Source organism: Seriola aureovittata, chromosome 10, assembly GCF_021018895.1.
Source record: "Seriola aureovittata isolate HTS-2021-v1 ecotype China chromosome 10, ASM2101889v1, whole genome shotgun sequence".
Taxonomy (NCBI): domain Eukaryota; kingdom Metazoa; phylum Chordata; class Actinopteri; order Carangiformes; family Carangidae; genus Seriola; species Seriola aureovittata.
The window spans coordinates 28,497,870-28,514,938 of record NC_079373.1 but is presented as its reverse complement, the minus strand read 5'-3'; the positions used below and the strand labels follow the sequence as shown (position 1 = coordinate 28,514,938).

The 17,069-nt window shown below is 39.5% G+C and overlaps 2 protein-coding genes across 3 annotated transcripts; both read right to left on the bottom strand.

Moving 5' to 3' along the window:
- Positions 1 to 2,908: 2,908 nt before the first annotated feature.
- LOC130175706 (gamma-crystallin M3-like) lies at positions 2,909 to 7,163 on the bottom strand. Of its 2 annotated transcripts, none has more exons than XM_056386205.1 (3): positions 6,978 to 7,163; positions 3,710 to 3,957; positions 2,909 to 3,199 (listed from the first exon to the last, which is right to left on the bottom strand). In XM_056386205.1, exons 1-3 carry the CDS (start codon positions 7,156 to 7,158, stop codon positions 2,921 to 2,923), a joined length of 708 nt encoding a protein of 235 aa, XP_056242180.1. In that variant the 5' UTR covers positions 7,159 to 7,163; the 3' UTR covers positions 2,909 to 2,920. The 2 variants fall into 2 exon arrangements, with proteins under 2 accessions (XP_056242180.1, XP_056242181.1); XM_056386206.1 differs by lacking the exon at positions 6,978 to 7,163 and adding an exon at positions 4,526 to 4,555 and having other exon boundaries at positions 3,710 to 3,952.
- A 6,710-nt stretch (positions 7,164 to 13,873) lies between these two features.
- LOC130175707 (gamma-crystallin M3-like) lies at positions 13,874 to 15,602 on the bottom strand. The gene is made up of 3 exons (XM_056386207.1): positions 15,570 to 15,602; positions 14,663 to 14,905; positions 13,874 to 14,152 (listed from the first exon to the last, which is right to left on the bottom strand). Exons 1-3 carry the CDS (start codon positions 15,600 to 15,602, stop codon positions 13,874 to 13,876), a joined length of 555 nt encoding a protein of 184 aa, XP_056242182.1.
- Positions 15,603 to 17,069: the final 1,467 nt, after the last annotated feature.

Sequence of the window (17,069 nt, the reverse complement as noted above, 5' to 3'; positions counted from 1 at the left end):
TAGTAGTTAGCATGGACCACAACGTAACATGACGACTTCATGATAAGTTTCTTGATGGCAAAATCATTTTTCACAAACAGCATTAACTGACATGTGGAAGCAAAAATCAGATGTTAAAGTCTTGCCTGTGCAGTGACACTTTCCAAAAACCGCGTCTGACTTCGGTTGTGATGCTTCGTGTCTCAGCTGGTCTCACGCTGCTACATTGACTCCGCCCAGTTGGAAAGTGGGGGATGGGCAGTTGCAACTGCTTCCAGAGCCAGGTTAGAGAGGGAGCAGCAGTGCCGGTGTGGGGGGTTCCCCCTTGATGGGCACTTACATAGGCAACATGTAACCAGCATATATTATAATAATGCATAAAAATTCATCCAAACATCATAGTATAGTAATACACTGTAAGAAAAAAAAAACTTGTTTTTACAAGAAAACACTGGCAGCTGTGGTTACCAGAGAATTCCTGTAAAAAATACAGCAGCACAGTAGATAACTTTACTGAGGAAATATGTTAATTGATTTACAGTGAATTAAATTACATCAGAATCACATTAAAAAACTATTAAGTCTACAAAGAAAGTGTGTTAATTTCACATAACTGTGTTGTATATAAATAGACCATTTCCTGTATTTTTTACATGTAAAAATTGCTTATTATGCATCAATAAATGATCAAATGAACAGGGAAATATCAAACAAAAATCTCATTTAAACTGGTATAACAGTAAAACTTTGCATTTTAAATGGAGCTGTTCTGTATATTATACATAAAATCTATGAATTATATGCTGTATTTTTATGTTTTAATAATCAAGTTATTATGTAAAATTTATTTATAAACCTGCAAAATTATTTCTACTACGCCTAGACCAAAACATGCAAAAACATCTTGAGAAAAGACAAGAGAGGAAAATATAACTTTTTTTGACATTTAATGAACAGCCATCGTAAACAATTGGATGCATTTTTTTTTCCCCAATGTATACAACATGCAAAGAAGCTACATGTAATGGTTATTTTAACTGTGACTGAATCCAAGTTGAAATACTCCAGAAGATTGGATTAGATCTGGAAATTTGTGTCACAAAGTTTAAGTGCCAGGTGCACAACAACCCACACTGTCCCTGTCTGGATTGTTCTAAGTTTTTTGTTGCAATAAAAACATTCCTGCAAAGAAAGAACATCATGAAACAAGCAGGTGGCCCTCTACCAGAAAAAGTAGGGTTTACCATAATACACATTGTGGATTTAACAGTGAAATCATTACCTCTTCTCAAACAAACAGCCAGAGTCGACAGAAAGAGTCCATACTTAGGCTTAACGCCACTCGTGATCGGAGAGTTCTTGTATCAGGATGAGGACTCGTGGGTTCACGTTGAGACCACGTTTGGAGTTTTTGAATCGCTACTTTGGTTCCTTTTTCTGGGTTTATCAAGAAGAAACACCTGTAGAATAAAAGCAACGCATATTAAGCATTTTCTTCTTGTAATTCCTTGCACAAAATCAAAGTCTTTTGCACTGGGAACACTGCTTGTCTGTCTGCACTGTTTGTATTCCTTCCGTCATTACTTTGATAGTTTGAGAGCTAAAATATGCTTGTTCTGCATGTATGTTTGTGTGAGCTGCACAACGCCATGAAGCTCAATGTGAAAGGTTGAGGTGGGCGGTACTCAGTAATAGTGACGGATAAGAACAACCAGTCACATACAAAAACTTACCAGACTTTAGATTTTGATTGGATAGGTTTTAGTAACGAATGTAAAAGTCATATTTCGTTTGGTTAAGTTTCATAACTACAACGCCTTGGTTCTTGGAGGAACAATATTTTAACAGACCTGCACCAAAAGGTTACAACCGGGATCTTGGAGCCAGACTCCAGGTCCCAGAGTCCCAGGTCCAAGTCCAAATCTGAAAATTAAGTAAGCCATGTTTACTCACCTTTGAAGAAACTCCATGTTGGCTGCATTTGGGTCCAGCCTTACCCTTCAAACCCTGACAAACCCTTCATAGCCGTGACAAACTCTTAAGGGTCATTACTTCTCAAACGTAACCAGCATTACCTGTTAGCTTTTAAAATACTGAACAGGCCATGAAATATCTTTTAAAGGTGCATATTTTTTTAACTATAAATTATTTATGCATTTTAACTTCTTAAATCTAATTTACCTCCATCTAACATGAACTTAACCATGACAACTGAATATTAATCAGGCATCTTATTAATAACTTGAAATAATTACACCTTTTAAAGGAGAAAAAATATAACTGCTATTTATCGGGTTATAACATTAAGTCATGAAAGGTATTTAAAAAGTAGTACAGTAGTATAGTAAGTCATAAAAAAATCATGAAAAAGTCATTGTATTTAAAAAGTCAAAACATACTAAGGTGTAAAGAGTTATAGCATAGTAAGGCATAAAAAGCCATGTAAAAGTCATTGTACATTAAGTCATGAAAGATATTTTCTGTGGTTGTAGTTTAATTTCATTGGAGGTGTGTGGTCTTTCACTGTGCTCACAAAGTAAATGTTAACTTTGTTAAAATCATTAAGGTTTACACTTTTTCACGGAAGCTACTGTACTATAACTGAATACACTTCATTTTCACAGAAAGAAGCAAGAAATAAATATCAAATGATGAATAACATTGAGTTACACAAGATAGACAGGAGGTTATGTCCCAACTCTGGCTGTTTCTAAATACCCAGGAAGTTTTTTAGTCACACCAATAATCTACTCTGAAACTTGTAGCCTGTAATCTAAATCTTAACTGTTTTCTTTTCCTGAGACAATCAAATCAAGTTTGATGTTTGACAGCCAAAACAACGAAGTCACACAGTTCAGTATCTTAATCAATAGATCAGACAGAAATCCTTATTCACTTATATGAAACTTTATTTATATTTTTCAGTGTTTCCATGGTGACTCTAATAGTGAGAGTCCATGATGCGCTTCATGCTCATGAACTTCATGTTGCCCATGCCCATGTTCATGAAGCTCCTGTACTCTCCAGGCCTCATGTACATCATCCTGCCTCTGTAGTGGGGCTGCTCATACATCAGCCAGTGTCCGTCCATCACGTGGCAAGACATGCAGTTGGACATGCGGTAACGATCCATGACATTGTCACAGTCGTCCATCAGCTCGGACATCTGGCCTCCAAAGTTCTCCCTCTCATAGATCCTCATTCTGTATGAGCCACGGTACTGGAACACATCAGTAATCAATATACAATCATTAGTCAGTGTTAACTGGTAGTGAGTTTAGGTACAAATAAGGACTGATTTTCTGTGACACCAGGTATGCACATGGCCAGTACATACTTGAAATCAGTCAGCAATTATCAATTATTAATCATCAGCGAAGAATTAGTGTTTCACACTGTAGCTGCCTGATCTTCCAGTGTATTTTTTGAAATAAAAAATAAATGGCTTATATTGAATTTTAAAGAGGAGACAACTATATGGAATCAACAACGGTTTTAAGAAAAACAAAACTGAATAAACTTTAACTAACCTTAACCCAAAATATTTTAAAACCACTCAAAGAAACAGAGATTTTTTTTCTCAATTTGTAAAGAAACCTATTTGAAAAGTTTGCAATTCTTTGTGTTGTGTGTTCTTAAGGCCAACAGAGCAAATTGTAACATCTGACATATTAACATCTTGTAAGATGTGTGTGTCAAAATAATGTAAAGTGATTGGCTGTGTGGTTACCATGGGGATCATGCGGCAGGACTTGATGCAGTCGTTCATCCCCATCATGCTCATGTAGTCCGCGTACTCGCCCCTCCTCAGGAAGTACTGGTTGCCCATGAAGTTGGTGCGGTCGTACACCATGAAGCAGCCTCTCTCCACCCTGCAGGAGTGACACCTGTTCAGGTAGGAGGACATGTCGGCACAGTCGCTGCTGCACTCATAGGAGCGGCCCTGGAAGTTCCTGTCCTCGTAGAAGATGATCTGACAGCAGACAGAAAAAGAGACCGATAAAGGGTCGAACATGAGACATAAACATAATTACACAACTACAGCAGAGTTTTTCTTTATTATGTGACATGTGGGAAAAGAATCTGGTCAACACCACAACAGTTTTTTATGTGAAACTAAAGCAACTGGAAGTAGACACTTTACTTAGCACTCCTGATGTGTCTCATTATTCTGTTGTTTCCAACAAAAATGTTTCACAACTAACTGAACTCTACCAAGATACAGATCGATCATGATCGAGAGGATGCTGAAGAATATTACAGTTCCAAAGTTTTACAACTACAAATTTTTATATTAATATTTTTTTAGTAATCTCTAATTTCTTACAATTTGTGAAAGGGTTAGAAACCCTCCAGTTTGTTGCCATACAGATTTTGGAAAAAAAAAATTTGTAATAAAACCTGGAAACCCCAAAAGTTGTTCTTACTGCCCAATTCACAGAGTTGGGTTAAAGTGGTAAGTTGGTAAATCTTGCATATGAGTAGTAAAGTTAAAAGTTAAGTGAATACTGAAAAAGATTAAAGAGTGTTGTGTTTGAGTCCTCACCCTGCTCATGTTCATGCTGCTGGAAGTCATGTTGCCTCTTACGTTGGTCAGCTGGTTGCTGATGTGGCTGCAGTTGTCAGTGGTGGTTGTCCTCTGTGTCTGTTACCTGTTGAGCAGCGACTGCTCTTTATAGCACCTGAGCAGCTGAAGCCTTTTGTCTAAACAGCCTGAGCCAGCAGCACGCCATAAAAGAGACACTCAGTGTTCGGCATTTCTCTTAGAAACTACAGACAAAGAGCTACAGACAGCAGCTGTGTGTCTCCTTCAGGCCTCTGTTCACTGTGTGGAACTCACTTTCTGGAACAAAAACCTCTGAATATGACACTGTCATGCACAAAGGTCTAAACATTTTTCTTCAAATATTCCAAAATATGACAAAGTATGCCACAAATAATTCAACATCCAACGTAAAGCCTCCTGTTTGCATCCTGTCAAGAGTTCTTCATGTTCAAACAACAAACTAAATCTCATTTCACAATTTTTGTTTTAAGACAAAAAAATCATTGTGACTTCAGAGAAAATCTGCAGGTAAAAGTAAAAACTTTATTTATAGTTTTTAACTGACTATAATGTAGTTCATGAACATATAAACACATTCTAAAGTCTTTATTATGGTGTTAACAGTTTCAAATCCTGTAACTGATGTTCATGAAATGTTTTTTCATAAATGAAATACATTCTTCCACATTTCTTTTTCATTTAAATATGAAAACTTATTCCATATGAAAATAAAAACATATTCATTTAGTAACAGTTTATACACCACAGTGTGTATTTCCAAGTATGTAAATAAACACTGCTATTTTCTTTTTCATCATAGTTTGTTAACATTTATTAATGGAGGATTAAATAAGGAGTTACAGAGGCAAAAGAGTTCAGTATCAGGACAGTCACATGACTGCAACACAGGAATATCATGGGACAGATTAGTAGCTTTTATTGTCTTCGTCATCAGCTGTTCAGAACAAGCAAAAACTTTGACAGAAGAAGTCCAAATTATAGTTAAAACAGCAGGTAAATTTCTAAATGTGAAAGAGTCATCACAAGAAAAGATCCACACAGATTTTCGACAAGGAGACAGTTAATGATAATACAAGAACTGGGACTAGTGCTTATTGAATTATGGATAAAGAAAGAAAGTTTGAAGGTGGTTCATTTTAATACCCATGAGAAAAACCTACAGAAAGGAGAACTAAAAACAATATTGGAACATAAGAGAGGTAATGTTATCTGGTGTGGAGATCTACAGTAAATGCACCCAACACAGTTTGGTGTGAACAGGAAGATTTAAATGGAGAAATAATAGTGGAGCTAATAGATGAAAAGTGTGTTTAAATGGTGGATCAGGTAAAAATGGTACAGAATCAGTGATAGATCTCACTTTGGTGTCACAGTCTTAATGGGAAAAACTAGCCTGGAAGTATTCAAAGGAAGCATGACAGGAAGTGCTCGCTATCCAAATTTCATAAACACAGGAGGAGAAATGGAAGTACAACGAAATGAAACAGAAGGGAGATGGACATTTCAAGAAGCAAACTGGGACAACAGAATAACGACTAAAGGAAAATTAAAGGGATTAAGTGTAAAACAGGCAACTATTATGGTTAATCTAATAAAAAAATATATCTTAACCACCGGAGGTTAGATGGAGCAACCGACACCCACTGAGAACAAACGCACGGATGTAATTCAAAATGTTCCATGCCTGTCTCGGACCATGAGATAGTTAACACATCACATTTTAGCTACTTCTATGTTGTGTGGTTCTTTTTTTTTTGTCATTAAAGTTTTTTATTTATTCATACACACATAAACATACAATCAAACTCGAAAATAAGCACTGACACCAACATCAACAGACAGTATATCCAGAATACAACCATATATACAAAGGCCTCCTGCAAATCAACATTTCCTTTTTTGAAACACCCACAATATACATTCAGCACCATGTCTTCACATTTTTCCATATATCCTACCTACAAAAAAATACTTTCCCAGGCCCTCCTAAAATGTTCCTCTTCATTGTTAATTCTAGCCAACATGCGTTCATATGATGCAACTTCTGACATCATTTCCATCCATTTTTTAACATCTGGGGCGACAGTACTCTTCCATACTCTGAGAATTGTTCGAGCAGCAGTGACCATCCCAACTTTTAAAACCCCTCGTTCATATTTAGATATATTTAGTATTTCTGTTTGGTCCCCTAACAAACATAGTCTTGGTGATATAGGTACCGCCACACCCAGCCATTTACTCACATGTTCCAATACTTTCTCCCAAAACGGGTACACCAGTTTACATCCCCAAATTACATGTAAAAATGTCCCTATTTCACTCTGACACTTCCAGCATAAATTACTTCCTAATAAGCCCATTCTATGTAGTTTTGAAGGGGTGAAATAAAATCGATGAACTATCTTATACTGAATAAATTTCCCCTTTGCCTCTCTTATGTGTTTCCCTGTATTTGATAAGATATTTAACCAATGCTCCTCATTCAGATCACACCCTAGGTCTTTCTGCCAAATGATCCTCAGATTTTTACACACATCTTCTTGTAAACCATTAAATGTCTTGTAGAATATGGCTGCTCTGTGTGTTATACTTGGTAGATCCAAAACTTCCATCAATGTATTCTTGTGGTGATTAAATTGACCCTTTGTGATACAGTCTCTTATTTGTAAATATTTCCAATAATTACCTTTATATTCCAGATTATGTTTTTGCATAATATAGGCAAACGACATGAACACTCCATCCACACACAGGTCACTTATTTTGTGTATCCCTCTTACAAGCCATTGATTCCAATAAACAGATTTCTTCCCAATACGCACGGCTGGGTTATACCATAGAGAGGCGTAAGGTTGTCTCAAGTGCGAAATACTATATATCTTATGAATTTCTCTCCAAACTGCTTTAGAATAAGACAGCACTGGGTTTGAAAAATAATTATGTCCAGAAGTTGTTGCCCCATGTGAGAGGACATCCAGAGGTTCAAATGGGCTAGTTAGTTGTCTTTCAATTTTGATCCAGCTCAGCTCCTGATCTATCCCCTTCCAATGTTTTATCAATCTAGACATTTCAAATGATAGATTATATAATCTTACATTAGGTAGACCCATACCTCCTATTTCCCTCGGTGCCCACATCTTCTTTATATTAATCCTTGGTCTCTTTTTATCCCATAAAAAGTCTTTGATAATTTTATCATAATGTTTAAACAGCTGTGGTGCTATATTGAGTGGCAACATCATGGAAACATAATTGAATTGCGGTGCAACCACCATTTTAATTACATTAATTTTTCCCCACAATGTGAGCCTCAATTTTCCCCATTTATCCAGGTTCAGTTTTATTTTCTGGAGGAGTGGTTCCATATTTGAGAGCATCATTTCGTCCAGATTTGAATTTAGTTGGATGCCTAGATATTTCATACCTGAAGGTAGAAACTTGAAGCCATATGAAGTGATAACCCCAGAGTGACATGTATGCGATATCGGCATACATTCCGACTTATGCCAGTTTATTTTATAACCTGATAATTTAGAATATGATTCGATACATTCAAGTAACACCGGCAGGGAGTTCCCAGGTTCCTCTAACACTGCTAAAATATCATCGGCATACATAAATAGCTTGTGCTCTCTACCTCCTGCCTGCACACCTTTAACCCTCACATCAGCTCTGATTGCTACAGCTAGTGGTTCAAGAACCATAGTGAAGAGCAATGGGGAGAGAGCACATCCCTGTCTTGTCCCCCTGGAGAGACAGAAAAAATCAGATATCAGCCCATTTGTTAGAACAGCTGCTCTTGGGCTAGAGTAAAGTATCTTCACCCAGTTACAAAAGCCAGGACCCAGCCCAAATTTTGAAAGAGTCGACATGAGGAACCCCCACTCCACCCGGTCAAAAGCCTTCTCAGCATCAAGTGAAAAAGCTGCCACTGGTACCGGATTAGAGCAGTTCATATGCATCAGATGTATGAGCCTTCGCATGTTATCAACTGAGGACCTTTTTTTAATAAAACCTACTTGATCTCCATTTATAATGTCTGGAAGTATTTTCTCTAAACGTGACGCCAAGGTCTTTGTCAAAATCTTACAATCCACCCCAAGAAGGCTCACAGGTCTGAAATTAGACGGATCAGAGGCATCCCTGTCCTTCTTAGGAATAAGAGAGATTAAAGCATCATTAAACGTACCAGGCAGTGAGCCCCTCTCAAATATCTCCATGTACACCTTATGCAATATGGGGGCCAAGATATCAATATATTTCTTGTAATATTCAACCGGGAAGCCATCCAAACCGGGTGACTTGCCGGTTTTCATGGATGAAATAGTAGCCCTAATCTCTTCCTCTGTTATTGGAGCATCCAGCATGTCTTTTTGCTCATTAGATACACTCGGCAGATGAATACCTGAGAAAAATGTTTCTGTGTCTTCTGGATTATGAGCACAGGAGGATGTGTAAAGGTTTTCATAAAATTTTTCTTTTGATGAGGTTACTACCCCATTATCCTTCTTAATCATTGGAATGTTATTGGAATTATCCTGTTGTCTTAATTGTCTCGCTAATAGTCTGCCATTCTTTTCACCCCCTTCATAGAAATTAGTTTTTAGCCTAAATAAGGCATACTCAGCTTTTTTATTATATATATCATGTAGTTGATATTTCTTATTACAAATTGTTTTGTATAGATTATCTGAATAGTGACTTGCCAATTCTTTCTCCAATTTACAGATCTCTTTGTCTAATGTGTTTTCTTTCTTCACATTGTCCTTTTTCATTTTTGAGGCGTGAGCAATAATTTTCCCTCTTGTATAAGCCTTAGATGCTTCCCAAACCGAGGAAATTGTTTCTGTAGAGCCAATATTAATTTCAAAAAAAGATTTAAGATCCTCTGATAACGTATTGCTAAATGACACATCCTGTAGCCACGCGGTGTTAAGCCTCCAACGTCCTCTTTTCACACTATCTGTGTTCAGGTCAACATGTAACTCCACTGTGGCGTGATCACTGAGGGCAGTAGCCCCTATCTCACAGTCCACTACTGAGTCTATTAATGAGTTAGACATCAGAAAAAAATCAATCCTTGAATGGGATTTGTGACAATGGGAGTAAAAGGTGTATTCCCTCTCACGTGGGTTCACCAATCACCATATGTCCACCAAACTCAAGTCTTCTGTCAGCATATGAATTGCAGCTCTGTCCCTGGGTGAAGATTTACCACTGGGCTTACTCTTATCAATTATTCCGTCCATTACCTGGTTGAAATCCCCTGCTATTATGACCTGGCCCTGCATGTTTCCTATCACTCTATTAACTTCATGAAAGAAATCCGGTTCCTCCTTGTTTGGGGCGTATATATTACATAGCACTGTCCTGATTCCATTGATCAAGGCTTCAATGCAAATAATTCTACCGTCCTTATCATTGTGTTGTTTTAGCATGACAAAACTTAAATTTTTATTAATGAGTATCATCACCCCATTCTGTTTACTGGAGTATGAGCTATGAAAAACCTTCCCTACCCAGCCTCTTTTCTAGACCTGTAAATACTCTTTGACCTCAGTTCTCTCATCATGGTTTGAATAATAACTACATAGTTCAAGGGTTTGTTCAAAATGTTAAGCCTTCTCAAACATACTGTCTTGGTGCACAGATAAAACATGAAAAACACAAACATAACCCCGGTTAAAGCAGCCCAGAACTCTGCGCTTCTAACTAACCCCCACCCCGCCCCCCGTCTAACCTGATCTAAATTAACCGTGTCCGTGAGGCGCATCCTGTCAGCTCGTGACAGCACAGCTCTAGCTTCCTGCCTCCCACAAACCATCATCAACGTTACCTTATTCCCACAGATTCACACACACTTCGTCTGGTTTCGTAAAGTCCCCCGGTCCTCTATTCAGCATCTCGCACAAACTTCTCCGCATCCTTGCTGTCTCGGAAAGTTTTCTTCTGCCCTTTCCATGTGAAGATGAGCGTGGCGGGGTAGACCAGCCTGTGTCTCACATTTAGCTCATGCAGACGTCTCTTCACTGGAGTAAATGCTTTCCTTTTCTCCGCTAATTCTCTGGTCACATCTTCATAGAAGGACAGCTTACAGTCCTCCCAGTCGATCCCACGTCTCTCCTTAGCCACCTGCAGCACCTTGTCTCGGGCCGATGAACGTAGGAAGCGCATCAGAATGGTCCTGGGCGGTTGATTCGGGCTCGGTATGGGTGCCAAAGAGCGGTGGGCACGTTCAATGTCAAACTCAGTGCCGGACAGCCCGAGCCCCTGAGAGATGATCTCTTCCATATACTGAATAACTTTGCACGTCTCCTCCTTGCCCTCTTTCAGTCCCACCACTCTTAAATTATTTCTCCTGCTGCGGTTTTCCAGGTCTTCCACGTGCATCCACAGTGTTTCCAGTCTCTTGTCACATTTCTCCATACTTTCCTCCATTCGTGCGTTTACGTCTTCCACGTCCGATATGCGTTGTTCCGCCTCTCCCAGCCTCACTTGTATGTTCTCCACCGCATCTTTAAGCTCTTTCGTTGTCTCCTTAATTGAGACAACATCCGTCGCCACCACCTGAAGAGTGGTACTCATTTTCCGTATCTCCTCAAACATTGTTTTATTGTCAAACACTTCTCCAGGTTTAGGGTCGCTTTCACATGCCGGTGTCGGAGACGTGGAGGTGAGTTCAGGTGTTGGGCTGGTCTTTGAGGTTAGCTTACTTCTCGTCGCCGCACCTTTGAAAAAGTTAGCTTTGCTGTTGTTCGACATTTCGCCGGGGAAGTACAAATTTTTGGTCGGAAACCGAAATTAATTCTTGTCTTTAACACAGGGCCTCAATTTTGAAACTAAGAACGAAGTGTATGTCTCAAAATATACATAATTAACTGACGGTCGTGGGGAGCTCTCTTACTGTGCCGCCATCTTCCCTGCGGTCCCACGTGACTCCCGTTGTGTGGTTCTTGATGGTTTTTATTGTACAGCACTTGGTCAACCCCGGTTGTTTAAAGTGTGCTTTATAAATAAACTTAATTTGATTTGATTTGATGTATGTCATTTTCAACAACTGAAACTGAGATTTATTAAATGATATATTCCTGTTGACTTTTCTCAAATTAAAACATGAGCACGGGCGGAAAACTGTTGCTCACCTGTTTCTAACTTCATCTGCTACAAACTCCAAACCCAACTTATGCGCTGCCCAAAATGCTGCATACACAGATCAGAGGAATTTACTTGTTTAACCTAAAACTCTTAATGGCTACAATACAGCTAATGATCTCAGTACAGAAAGAAGCATAATTATTGTCTGAGCAGCCAGAGAATCAATCTCAAAAGGAAACTGTCTTAAAAGGAAAAAGATAGTGGACATAAGAATGCACTGCTGCAATAAAGAATCTGACTGAGACAAAATAGAGCAGGCAGTAGTTAGAAGTATAGTAATTACATAATTAGACCGAGTGTGAGGTATGATTTAAGATGATAGAATGTGGATATCCTATAATGAAAGATAGAGGAAATGTAATAATAGGAGGTAAGGATAAGGCAGAATTATTAACTTGGACCTTTGTTACGGTACAAAGACAGAGTGAACAACAACAGGAAATATAGAAGCACTACAGGATTATGAGAAGAATGCAATATTATATATATATATATATATATATATATATATATATATATATATATAAATATGATGTTTACCGTAGTCTGGGAAAGATCGAAGCTACTGGAGTAAACAACTTCTGCAAGAGGAGTAAAGGAATTATTAGGATTACATAATAAGGCTCACTTCATACTGTCCCCATATGTACACAAGGTTAGGATCTATAGACCAACTGCTTCGACTTCACATGTTGGAAAAAATATGAAACTGGAACCACCACCTTCAGTGAACACACAATGGACTCTACTACAGAATAAAACAGGAAATTAATCAAATGTCCAACCAAAATGGTCAATCAGGACAAACCATGACACAGACTAACTTTAAACATCTGGTTCAACAAGAATCTTACTTTGACAAGTCATATTGGAAAAATTATTAAAAATGTAAAAAATATTTGAACTCAGAACAACTTTATTAATCCCACCAATTGATTATGAGCATGTTGTACACAGAGAAACACAGAGACAACAACATACAGGGTTAGGGTTAACCATGGGACTCAAATGTAGACTAAAATCGATAAATGTAATTAATAACAAAACATCAGTTAAACAAAGAAACAAATATTAATACAAAACTATGATCATGTAAAACAGGGAATGAAATATTTGAAAGGTTAGTTTTACAAACAGGTAAAACACAACAACAGTGAGAATCCACCTGCAACAACACGATCAGGTCAAGAGTCTTCCTGAGGTTTTTAGAGGCCCTGACAACAATATAACAGTCAGAAGACAGAAACTGTCTACGCAGCACAATAAAATGAACATCATTTACAGCCTTTACATGAGAGGTTTACTGATGAATTTTCTTTTTTTTTTTTCCAAGTATATTTTTTTGGGCCTTTTATGCCTTTATTCGACAGGACAGTAGAGAGACAGGAAATGGGGAGGCAGAGAGAGTGGAAATGACATGCAGCAAAGGCCGTCCGATGCAGGACCCGAACCGGGGCTGACTGCAGCCTCTACACACGGGGAGCATGCCCAGACCACCACGCCACACCACGCCCCTCTGATGAATTTTCTTGTTTTAAAAATAATTGCAGGTGAAAAGTAAAACATCTCAGTAACAACAGATTGTTGATGTGGTTTTATGTCAGGAAAAAAAACACAGCTGATGTTGGGAGAGATCAGGTTGCAATATTCTGTGTTGATGTGTGGGAGTCTCACAGCTGATAATGTCACCTCTGTGCTGCTCCTCAGGCAACAGCAGGAGCTTCATCCTAACGTTATTATTATGCCTCCAGCCACAGTGGTCAAAGGTCTTGTGACCTCACAAAATTTATTTTTGGCAATAACTCAAGAATTCCCTTAATATCTTATATAAGATTCCTTAAAGGTCTGTACTACACATATGACATGGATGTCATAGGCCATGGTTCTCTCTGCATGTAGCAGATGTTAGCATCATCACTGAACATGTGACTTGTTAGCCAGAGTTGACAAGTATCTGTGGTGTGAACAGGATGACTGACTAAATGACCCAAAGAGCACAGATCATCATACGTTCATTTCATTTCTTGATTGTTCTTTAATGTGAATAACCTCAGCAGCAGTTACATCATGATTACACTTAATTTAACATGTGATTTAATAAAAACCAGTGTTTAAAGAAACAGGCAATAAAATGTATTTCAACAGCACTTGTTTCTCAGCTTGTTGACAAGCCTAGTAGCAGGAATCCACAATGCGCTTCATGCTCATGAACTTCATGTTGCCCATGCCCATGTTCATGAAGCTCCTGTACTCTCCAGGCCTCATGTACATCATCCTGCCTCTGTAGTGGGGCTGCTCATACATCAGCCAGTGTCCGTCCATCACGTGGCAAGACATGCAGTTGGACATGCGGTAACGATCCATGACATTGTCACAGTCGTCCATCAGCTCGGACATCTGGCCTCCAAAGTTCTCCCTCTCATAGATCCTCATTCTGTATGAGCCACGGTACTGGAACACATCAGTAATCAATATACAATCATTAGTCAGTGTTAACTGGTAGTGAGTTTAGGTACAAATAAGGACTGATTTTCTGTGACACCAGGTATGCACATGGCCAGTACACACTTGAAATCAGTCAGCAATTATCAATTATTAATCATCAGCGAAGAATTAGTGTTTCACACTGTAGCTGCCTGATCTTCCAGTGTATTTTATGAAATAAAAAATAAATGGCTTATATTGAATTTTAAAGAGGAGACAACTATATGGAATCAACAACGGTTTTAAGAAAAACAAAACTGAATAAACTTTAACTAACCTTAACCCAAAATATTTTAAAACCACTCAAAGAAACAGAGATTTTTTTTCTCAATTTGTAAAGAAACCTATTTGAAAAGTTTGCAATTCTTTGTGTTGTGTGTTCTTAAGGCCAACAGAGCAAATTGTAACATTTGACATATTAACATCTTGTAAGATGTGTGTGTCAAAATAATGTAAAGTGATTGGCTGTGTGGTTACCATGGGGATCATGCGGCAGGACTTGATGCAGTCGTTCATCCCCATCATGCTCATGTAGTCCGCGTACTCGCCCCTCCTCAGGAAGTACTGGTTGCCCATGAAGTTGGTGCGGTCGTACACCATGAAGCAGCCTCTCTCCACCCTGCAGGAGTGACACCTGTTCAGGTAGGAGGACATGTCGTCACAGTCGCTGCTGCACTCATAGGAGCGGCCCTGGAAGTTCCTGTCCTCGTAGAAGATGATCTGAAAGGAGATTAAACAAAGTGGTGAGGTTTACTGACTGTTGGAGGGTTAGGTCATGTGACATGACAGTCACAGTCTAGCTGTTAACAGCGCATGGGAGATTAGAGATTCAGGTCTGATCAGAATTGATCAATAATCATGACTACAGACGGTTAGATTTCTGTTGACTCTTCTTCAGGTTTCAGACCCCATTGCATGATAGGAAAAACCTTGCTACATCATCCCTACAGCAGCTAAACGTGTGGTTTTCAGAGCTGGACTGGAGATGTTTCAGCCCTGACAGTCTCCGATATCTGATCAATATCTGATCAATAATAAAAACTGTTGTAGTTTTGCTGTGTTGAAGATAAATCAGCCTCAGATGTGAATTGATAAAATCAGCTCAGTCTGACTATGTTTGTTTAACAGTCTGTGATCAGTGCTGATCAATAAACATCCTGATTGATCATCATTATTCTCTGATCATTATCATTGTTTTTGAGTTTCAAGCTGAAACAATATTGTTGCTTTCTGTGGTATTGATTTTTAGATGATCTGTTATGTGGCCATGCTGATTGATGTAATCCGGTTAAAAAATCTTTGATCTGACCAGTTTTCCAGCTGAGCCCTGTCTGACTCTGTGTGTGAGGAGCATTTGAGTGCAGTGATGCATGGTGGGACTTACCCTACTCATCCTGTTCATGTGTGTGGTGGACATGCTGTAGATTTGTTACTGGCGTGTTGCTAGCGTGTTGCTGACGTGCTGTGCCTTCTCACCTGTGTGAGTTCACAGCTTTTATACACCTTAGTGTCGGTCGCTGCTTTGTGTGTCAGAGCGCTGAGTCTGCACACACACACAAAGCCTCTTTGTGAAAGGGTTAGCAATGAGTGTGTGAGGCCTTCTGTTGCTGCTGTCATCTACACAAGCTCTTTCAACAGCACTGAACTCACCTGTTAAACAGCGCTGAACTCACCTGTTCTACAACGCTGAACTCACCTGTTCTACAGAGCTGAACTCACCTGTTAAACAGCGCTGAACTCACCTGTTCTACAGCGCTGAGCTCACCTGTTCTACAACGCTGAACTCACCTGTTCAACAGCGCTGAGCTCACCTGTTCTACAACGCTGAATTCACCTGTTCTACAGAGCTGAACTCACCTGTTCAACAGCGCTGAACTCACCTGTTCAACAGCGCTGAACTCTCCTGTTCAACAGCTCTAAACTCACCTGTTCTACAGCGCTGAGCTCACCTGTTCTACAGAGCTGAACTCACCTGTTCTACAGAGCTGAACTCACCTGTTCAACAGCGCTGAGCTCACCTGTTCTACAACGCTGAATTCACCTGTTCTACAGAGCTGAACTCACCTGTTCAACAGCGCTGAACTCACCTGTTCTACAACGCTGAACTCACCTGTTCTACAGAGTTGAACTCACCTGTTCAACAGCGCTGAACTCACCTGTTCAACAGCGCTGAACTCTCCTGTTCAACAGCTCTAAACTCACCTGTTCTACAGCGCTGAGCTCACCTGTTCTACAGAGCTGAACTCACCTGTTCTACAGAGCTGAACTCACCTGTTCAACAGCGCTGAGCTCACCTGTTCTACAACGCTGAATTCACCTGTTCTACAGAGCTGAACTCACCTGTTCAACAGCGCTGAACTCACCTGTTCTACAACGCTGAACTCACCTGTTCTACAGAGTTGAACTCACCTGTTCTACAACGCTGAACTCACCTGTTCTACAGAGCTGAACTCACCTGTTAAACAGCGCTGAACTCACCTGTTCAACAGCGCTGAACTCACCTGTTCTACAGCGCTGAGCTCACCTGTTCTACAGAGCTGAACTCACCTGTTCAACAGCGCTGAGCTCACCTGTTCTACAACGCTGAATTCACCTGTTCTACAGAGCTGAACTCACCTGTTCAACAGCGCTGAACTCACCTGTTCTACAACGCTGAACTCACCTGTTCTACAGAGTTGAACTCACCTGTTCAACAGCGCTGAACTCACCTGTTCAACAGCGCTGAACTCTCCTGTTCAACAGCTCTAAACTCACCTGTTCTACAGCGCTGAGCTCACCTGTTCTACAGAGCTGAACTCACCTGTTCTACAGAGCTGAACTCACCTGTTCAACAGCGCTGAGCTCACCTGTTCTACAACGCTGAATTCACCTGTTCTACAGAGCT

What these genes read in the sequence shown, in the direction of transcription:
- LOC130175706 (XM_056386205.1), bottom strand. Translation starts at nt 7,158, where the DNA reads ATGGAAGTTTTGGATCTACCAAGTATAACACACAGAGCAGCCATATTC. An exon ending in TACAGGGAAACACATAAGAG is followed by an intron (nt 3,958 to 6,977) that starts AGGCAAAGGGGA and finishes TTTCTGTCTGCT; the next exon opens with GTCAGATCATCTTCTACGAG. An exon ending in CCTGCCGCATGATCCCCATG is followed by an intron (nt 3,200 to 3,709) that starts GTAACCACACAG and finishes GATGTGTTCCAG; the next exon opens with TACCGTGGCTCATACAGAAT.
- LOC130175707 (XM_056386207.1), bottom strand. Translation starts at nt 15,602, where the DNA reads ATGTCCACCACACACATGAACAGGATGAGTAGG. An exon ending in ACATGAACAGGATGAGTAGG is followed by an intron (nt 14,906 to 15,569) that starts GTAAGTCCCACC and finishes ATCTCCTTTCAG; the next exon opens with ATCATCTTCTACGAGGACAG. An exon ending in CCTGCCGCATGATCCCCATG is followed by an intron (nt 14,153 to 14,662) that starts GTAACCACACAG and finishes GATGTGTTCCAG; the next exon opens with TACCGTGGCTCATACAGAAT.